The following is an 8,611-nucleotide window of genomic DNA, read 5'->3' on the forward strand; positions in this document are numbered from 1 at the left end:
TCTTGGAATATCTGAAGCAGATTATGGGACTTTAGTGCTTTAGTTTCCCTTCATGGCATGAATATATTATCTTGTGACTAATCCCTAAATTTAACAGCCCATTGTCTGTCAAACATTCAAAAACATGCAATTAAATGTAATTTCAATGACTAAAACAGTGTACATAGTGGCGTGCACTGGCACTTCCTCTAACAAGAGGGGTCTTTATACATAATTGCAGGGTGGTTTTGGGGACCACGTGACCTCGCCTACACAGGACGTCCCACTCAGGCATCACGGTGTCGTGAAGCGTGGCTACAGTCGACTCACTCGCGCGCACCGTCACCCAGCTCATGGTGAAAGTTGGAGAAAAAGTTTTAAAGAGATGATATTTAGGCACTAAACTTATCATCAGGCGAGATAGTGGTTCTTTTTCTCGAGTTGTGGGAGAATTAATCAATTACCTCAGTGGGTGAGTTTATTTTTTCACTCAATATTGAATAAGAATTGAATTAAACAGGCTTTATTCTCGCTTGCCGTCCGTTTCGCTCTCCTTATGTTTCCCCAAGACGTCCGTTCCTCCGCTCTGCCTCTCATTCATCCGGCAGAGGAGAGCAGCCCGCGTCCGAGGATACAATGAAGCAGTGTGTCCTTGTCCGACACAATGCAGCAAGATGCTACGAAGGGACGACACTGTTTCTCACAAGATCAGGGACGGTTTTGCTCGATTGCAGAGAGAGAGACCAGCTAAAGGTTTGTTACATCCGCGATCACACGAACATCACAACATCTTGTGTTTTTTCTGGAAATGACACCGACCAGTATGAAACAACATACAGAGCACACGGTAGAGCTTGTAAACATCCTGCTGCCATGCGCGAAAAACGCAATAAGATGAATAACGATAAAGTGTAGCCTACTATTCCCTCTGCTGCCAAACTAAACGTGTGATGTGTGTCTGTTTCCTTATGTAATGCAGGTGTAAACACTGATGGTGCAAATATGGAGGCTACCATGTAGTCCACTATAATCAATAATTCTTTCTAATAGAGATGTGAGTTCCTCGTGTTGGCGTTTTTTCTTCCAGATTTCAGTTTGGATATTTGAAAGCATCATCTCAGGGCATCAGAGATTAATAGTATGCAGAAGTATTCATTAGTCTGTTTTTATTCTGGTTCAGTGGTAGGGGGGTTGGAAATTCTCCTGAAACTGAATGCCCCCTCCCCCCTAATGAATGCTATAGTAATAATAGGCACCACACACGCGCACATAGGGGGGTAGCTTTCCTTATTTGCAAATGACATCCATATCAATCAATCACATTGAAATGACAAAAGGTACCTACACATATTATAACGGTTTTCAGTATTTGCCTATGAGAGTTAATTGTTTACACTCACACCCCTGGATGAACAGCAAAGCATTCAGAGGGAATTTAGCTTTCAGCTGTCTCCATGAGATGCTGTTTGCAGCCTTTGAAGGCAGCCATTAATGTAATTTGTAGTGAAATGATAAACAGAGTCATGTGCGTTTCTGCTTGAGCAGATAGTCAGATTTGCCAAACGCTCCAGTGACTCTTGAATATGTAAAAGTGCTCAGCTCAAGTGCTTCAGCCTGACAGTTTGACGGCTATGGCGTATTAAGCTCAGATAATTGGGTGATATTTACTTACAGAGCACACAATCACTCCACAAAACTGTGTCTTTTTCCCGTAATGATATGCTTTATAGAAATGATTCACTGTCTTGACGGGTCCAAATAGCATGTGTGTGTGTGTGGAGTCTGAATTTCTTTTTCAGTAACATGAAAAAAAAAGGGTCCATGGACAGTTTATACAAAATTATGAAATTAGTTGTACTGAATCATTTCAATTTGTTTAAAAGTCTTTCAGAGGAGCAATGTGACGCCAGTGTGAGCTGGTATGGCTGCATAAATGTGGGATGTCTTTGTAACTGATTTGCGTCGATATTTACGAGTTCAGGTTGCCTTTAAACGAGGCAGAGTAACACAGTACTCCCAAAGGATAAGTAGGATACTACAGCCAATGACGCAATATTTGGTTTTGATACCACCAAGCTCTGACTTGCCCGGCAGCCCTGGGAAGATAAATGACAAACATAAATGTCAATATTCACTTGCATTTTGACATGTTAAGGCCTGTGTCTTAACGGTTACTTTATAATGTGGAAAACCTGTTTCCCAGAAATTATACTTTTGAATTCACCTGTAATGTGAACAACAACAGACTCACTTTTTGAGTAATGAAAATGGCTTCTTGAGAAATTTACTGTGTCCTGACTCACTGCCATGTGGAAGAAATCCACAGTGAAGACCAGCTTTGTTTACAGTAGCTCCCACCCTCTTGCCCGTCTCCTTCTTTATCACCTCAACCTCACCCAACTGAAAAACAACGCTGCCTTTCTGTGAGTGATACAAACTGCTGAACATTCCTCAGGTTACAGATCAACCCATTCTCACTCCGAAAAGACGGAAGCTTGGTCAGGACCCCTTGGTGTCACTTTTTGACACACATGGTACCCCCTTGGCATGTTTTTTTATATGCAGGGCTGCCTGAGAAAGACAGGTGACATAGTATAAAGAGTGACATAGTATAAAAAGTGACAAAGTCTGCATAGTGAGGTGGGTGGTCAAACAAACACAGGACTTTCAATCAGGGAATGTATTTATTTGAACTCAATACAGGATGTTTTCCTAAACATAAACAAGAAGATTTGTGTGGATTAAGTTTAACCATGTGTTGAGGTCTATCGGGCTACCCTGCACACCCTGTCCCTCAATGGGTACCATGTGCATTCAATGTGACACTAAGGGATGTTAACCAAGCATCCACATGTGACAAGTTGGGAGTGGAAATGTGTTATTCCAATCCACCCAATTTATAAAAAAACACTGGCTGAATTTGGGTTTAAATTTTAGATTAAAGAAAGTTTCACCTATTTTGTTTTTCTCTCACATTTTTTTCAATGATGCTGTATATCTTAAGCGTCATCCAATATGTCTGTTTCACGGTAGTGTTGTTGTCTTCTTCTTCAGCTTTAGTCTATATATTTACCCATGACTGGCCTCAAGACTTGAGCCAAGGGTTATGATATATGTTTAGCATCAGTATAAACCAGAAATCTGTCTTTAATAAAGTTTCTTTTTCATTGCAGAATGAAGCTTTAGCCTCTGCATGACAAGCTATGACCAACACACAGACTTGACTCTAGACGTCCAGTTACAAAGCCCGGACTTAAGAATGAAGACCAAATATGCAATTGTCTTCATCTTTATCGTGGCCTTGGTCATCATCGAAAAAGAAAGCAACATCTTGTCAAGGTAGAGAACGATTTGTCACTTGGCTTGCAGAGAAGTAGAATCTAGAAATGCATCTCTGCCACATCCTGGATCTTACCAACTGTGTCCAGCTTCTGTCTTAATCTACATCACACTTGCATATGTGAAAAAAAGCTTGTGGTCTGCAGAGATCTGATGGAAGTGTATCCTACTGGCTCGAGGCCTTATAACTTAAAAGCAATAACATTTAGGTAAATATGCTTATTTGATATTTGTACCCTAAAAGCCAGCAGCTAGAAACAGTTGGTTCGGATTTGTCCAAAGGTTAAAAAAAGTACTAATTTAGACTGTGATGGTCTGGATCTGTTGTTGTAACTCAAACCAAAAGTAGCTCCATGTGATGTGTGTACACTGCTAATCAAGCCTTTGTATCTTATCAGGGTCTCTGATAAGCTGATCCAGAGGCAGGTTCCGCAGCAGACCCCACAGTCTCCACTTGATTTCAGCAACACAACAAAAAATGGCTCCCTGATGATGCTCAAAATGCTGCTCTCTAAAGTCTCCGGTACAAAAGGGAATTACTCGGATCTCTCTGAGGAGCAAGAGGAGGAAGAACTAGATGATTTAGGCATGTACAGCTACAATGGTGGGCGTAAGCACATATTACTCTTGGCTACCACACGAACAGGTTCCTCATTTGTGGGGGAATTTTTCAACCAGCATGGGGAGAACATGTTCTATCTGTTCGAGCCTTTGTGGCATGTCGAGCGCATGCTAACCATGGCCTCAGAGGCAAACAACGGGACAGTGTTGGCAGGAATCTACCGGGATGTACTGCAGGGGCTTTTCCTGTGTGATTTCTCTCCCCTTGAGAAGTTCATCGCTCCCCCACCTCAGGACCACATCACCCCAGCTCTTTTTCGCAGAGAGTCTAGTTTGTCGCTTTGTGAAGAATCTGTCTGCAGTCCGGTAATCAAAGATGTTTTTGAAAGGTATTGTAAATTCTCTAGTTATTAACTAATTAAAGTTCTATTTGTCTCCTCACATAGCATCATTGTTAGTGAATTAATTAAATATTGACTCAGAATTAAGAAACGCATCCATAGAGTAATTTCATGTACATTTAACTTCTTTCTATTTTGTGACATTTTATAGACCAAAAATGTGTCAATATATCCAGAAAATAACGGTCAGATTAAGTGATAATGAAAATGATTAGTGGTAGCCCTATTAGCAACAAAATTAGCTTGGGGATTAAGTGTTGCTTACTAAAATGCCTCTCGGGAGTCATATTTGAATTTAAGATTTTATCTCAACTATCTTGTTCCAAAGGATAATGAATCATCATCAATCTTTTGTGCTGATGATTCAGCCAAGAGTTTCATGCCCATACAAGCTTTTTTCCAGCTGTTCCCAAGAACTCTTTGCAAATGCGACAGATATTTTCTCATACACAATGTACACCACTCTTGTTTTAGGTATCACTGCAAGACTCGTCGCTGTGGCCCGCTGAACTTGACCCTTGCATCTCAGTCCTGCCTTTCCAAGCAACACCACGCCATTAAGACTGTTCGAGTGCGCCAGCTGGACTCATTGCAGCCTTTGGTGCAGGATCTTCGCCTGGACATAAGAGTGATCCAGCTAGTTCGAGATCCACGGGCCATTTTGGCATCCCGCATGGTGGCTTTCTCTTCAAAATACCAAACGTGGAAGACCTGGGCGCAGGACGGCCAGGTGCCCGAAGATGACGAGGAAGTGAAGAGGCTTAAAGGAAACTGTGACCAGATTAGGATGTCTGCAGAGGTGGGACTGAGCCAGCCTCGCTGGCTGAGGAGACGCTACATGTTGGTGCGTTATGAGGATATTGCCCGCTACCCCATGCAGAAGGCCGAGGAGATGTACAGGTTCACGGGGATACCCTTTAGTTCCCAAGCTAGGGAGTGGATCCTGAGGAACACCCAGACCACACAGGGAGCTAGCGGGATTTACTCCACGCAGAAGAACTCATCAGAGCAGGCAGAGAAATGGAGATTTAGCATTCCCTTCACACTTGCTCAGGCTGTGCAGAGAGTGTGTGGACCTACCATGAAGCTGTTTGGATACAGATTTGTGGATAATGAAAATACACTGATCAATAAGTCCATCAGTTTGCTTGAAGAAAAACTATTTTCTTAATTAAGAGGTCATAAATGTGAATCTGCAAAACGCTGCATGCCATGGATTGGAGCCAAGAGAAGCCATTATTGCACAGACCAAAACTAGTAAGCAAAGGTGCCATACAGGCTTGGGCGGTATCACAGTGTTATGGTACACCAGGGCATTTAAAAATCTTGACAATATCATTTTTAATATTTTAAAAAGTACAGAAAGGGGGGCTGTGGCTCTGTTGGTAGATCAGTCGCCTACTGAACGGGAGGTTGGTGGTTCGATCCCAGACCATGGCAGCCTACATGCCGAAGTATCCTTGGGCAAGATACTGAACCCCAAAAGGCCCAGCGATGCTGTGTTCACCAGTGTATGAAGTAATCCCCACTGGTGGCAGGTGGCACCAGAGTGCCCTGGTAGCCTCGGCCACCAGTATGAATGTGTGTGTGAGTGGGTGAATGAGCACAGTTTGTGGTGTAAAGCGCTATATAAGTGCATTCCATTTACAGACGCTCCTCTGTGATGGTGAGATACTTTGTTGAGGTGAAGAAATGTCATTTTTTAACCCATTTTAGACGAAACCATGCCCTCTTGAAAACGATGCATGCCTCAATGCAGTGCTGAGCTTTGATGAATTTACTATTTACTGACACAAATATTGGCTTATGGCGAATACTCTGGTAAAATGTCAGGAAGGTTTGACAGAATGAAAAAGTTGATACCGTCCAAGCCTAGTGCCATAAAAGACACGTTTTACTGGTGACAGTAAGATTTGGGCCATACAATAATATTCATACTCACCAATGATGTGCCTCATATTGACAAATGAAGAGCCACTTGAGAAAGAGAAGTATTTATTTGTATTTCATTTAAAATGGAATAACCATAGATGTCAAGGCTGACTTATAAGAGATTCTTATGTAAAACTTTATTGATAGTAGATCATGTGTAGACTTTCAGGGATAAACTACAGTGAAAGTGATGTGTGTTTTGGTTGTCTGTCTGTGTGACTGAAAGAGAAGATGTTTCTGTCTATATGATGCTAGTGCTTCATTCTGCTTAGTTCAACCTGTATTTTCATAGATCAACTAGGCAACTGATAGAATCATTTTAGATTAGAGCTGATGTGCTGTAATAGGGCTTTACATATCCGACTCAGGTGAAGTGAATGTGACATTGCATTTTGTGGTGTCTTCATGAGGAGTATTCATATCTCCACAAAAGCATGCTGTGTAAAGATACAGACTAACCTTTGATGTATTTAACCAAATGCCATTGAAAGCAATCCTCAACACACCACAAGAAAGAGGCCAATTAAGATGGATATATAATACTCACAAGGTTATATAAAATGAGTAGCTATAGAATAATTATTTCTTACTTCAGAAACCTACATGTGTCTTCAACACAAGTGTTACTTTTCCTAGTAGCCATAGAAGTAATGTCCCAGTGCTGCCTGCTCACCTCTAAGGAAACAGGCAGCAACAAAGCAGCTTCTCTTATGAGATGGACCTGTGTGTTCATAAACACACGTACAAAATTCCTGTGCAAGGACTTTTAATCACTTCCAACTCAAAGAAATATACTCCAGAAACCAGAAATAACTCACCATCTAAATTATTAGTTGTGAGATATGTGTGTGTTGATTGGTGACAACTATATATAAGATGTACGTATGTAACTGTATTCATGTGGCCTATCACTTTAAGTGAAACCCAGGTGCTGTTGCATTAACTGTCACTCTTGATGGTATATAAAGGTATCCACTGTGACTCTAGCTCAATGGTAGCATTGTGTTCAGCTTGGCTGAGGCACCACTGAAACTGCCGTGCTGCCCACGGAAAGGGATATGCATTCGAAGTACATATAGTAGGGGACTTATGCTAACTTAGTGTTTAAAATATAAATATGAATACGTTATGACTGGCAGGCCTTGCGTAGCCCAGACTCACTACTGATGTATTTAAGCCAAAAGGGAATATTGTGAAATGCCAAGAAGAGCTGAAAAAATAGGTGTAGTCAGTTTATGCATTTAACTAATTCAGTTACCCAGAGTGGCAATAAAGTTCATAAAAGTATATGTTTGACTGTAAAATGTTTGCGGTTCAACCTTCACAGAGAAAGACGGCTATTGATGTTTTCATGGTGACAGAAATAATCATAAAGTTCATAGCAGAGCTGTTAAATTTTTTTTTGTGGCAAGCCTGAGTCATTATTGTCAATGGAAGTCGCAGTTTCAGGAGGAGGAATCAGATTTTAGTCACAACTCTCATAACTCTGTCTCAACTTCTGCATAGCTGAGACCAAGCCCTGTCAATACATAGGTCTAATAATTAAGCATTCAAATGGTGTGGCTATGCAAGGCTGGATATCGGCAGGTCAAACCGGAGACGTTAAAATTTTGCTTTACGGTTTTCAAGGAATCAAAGCTCATGTCCTCATTTCTGTGACTTAAATCTGACGAGAAAGTTGGGTAAACTTAACTCTGGTTAACATTAAGTCTTTGCTGGCCAACCATAAGAGTTTAAGAGTTTGTTCAATACCTTGCAATCATTGTTTACTATTATAATCAAGTTACTGTCACATTCTTGTTATTCTTGCAGAGGAAACCAAGGGCCAAAGCACAGATTATGCTTAAGCAACTAAAAATGTATCACAGACATGTATATGTTTCTTCTGTTAAAATAATTAAAATGATTTTTTATAAAATGAAGCTGAACCCATCAGTATTTTCTTTAGTGTGTAAATGCTGTTTCTGTCAAAACACAAGATGATTCTTTTCAGCAGTTTAAGGATCCATAACAAAACCAGCAGTTGCTCAAAGTTAGATCATTCTGCAGTGTGGCAAAATGTTAATTCCCACAGTTTTTCCAGAGGTGTGAACATCCAAATCAACTGTGGAATCAAAAATGGGAGTCCAATCAAGGGTCGCAGGGGGCTCGAGCTGATCCCAGCTGACATTGGGCAAGAGGCGGGGTACACCATGGACAGGTCGCCAGACTATCGCAGGGTCGACACATGGAAGCAGACAGCCATTCGCGCTCTCATTCACTCCTATGGACAACTTAGAGTGACCAATTAAACCTAAATTTCTTTGGACTGTGGGATGAAGCTGAAGAGCCTGGTGAGAACCCACGCTGACACAGGGAGAAACTGCAAACTCCACACAGAAGATTCATCCCTGCAACGC

The 8,611-nt window shown here is 41.4% G+C and overlaps 1 protein-coding gene across 1 annotated transcript; it reads left to right on the forward strand.

Moving 5' to 3' along the window:
* Positions 1 to 385: 385 nt before the first annotated feature.
* On the forward strand, positions 386 to 5,524 carry chst3a (carbohydrate (chondroitin 6) sulfotransferase 3a). The gene is made up of 4 exons (XM_059359723.1): positions 386 to 732; positions 3,153 to 3,318; positions 3,717 to 4,268; positions 4,755 to 5,524. Exons 2-4 carry the CDS (start codon positions 3,173 to 3,175, stop codon positions 5,449 to 5,451), a joined length of 1,395 nt encoding a protein of 464 aa, XP_059215706.1. The 5' UTR covers positions 386 to 732; positions 3,153 to 3,172; the 3' UTR covers positions 5,452 to 5,524.
* The last annotated feature ends 3,087 nt before the right edge of the window (positions 5,525 to 8,611 follow it).

The sequence above is a fragment of the Centropristis striata genome, chromosome 20 (assembly GCF_030273125.1).
Source record: "Centropristis striata isolate RG_2023a ecotype Rhode Island chromosome 20, C.striata_1.0, whole genome shotgun sequence".
In the NCBI taxonomy this organism is placed as follows: Eukaryota; Metazoa; Chordata; class Actinopteri; order Perciformes; family Serranidae; genus Centropristis; species Centropristis striata.

Excerpts from the sequence above, each read along its gene's own strand:
- chst3a (XM_059359723.1), top strand. The coding sequence starts at position 3,173 with ATGACAAGCTATGACCAACACACAGACTTGACTCTAGACGTCCAGTTA. Across the intron at positions 3,319-3,716 it reads GAAAGCAACATCTTGTCAAG|GGTCTCTGATAAGCTGATCC; the intron begins GTAGAGAACGAT and ends GTATCTTATCAG. Across the intron at positions 4,269-4,754 it reads ATCAAAGATGTTTTTGAAAG|GTATCACTGCAAGACTCGTC; the intron begins GTATTGTAAATT and ends CTCTTGTTTTAG.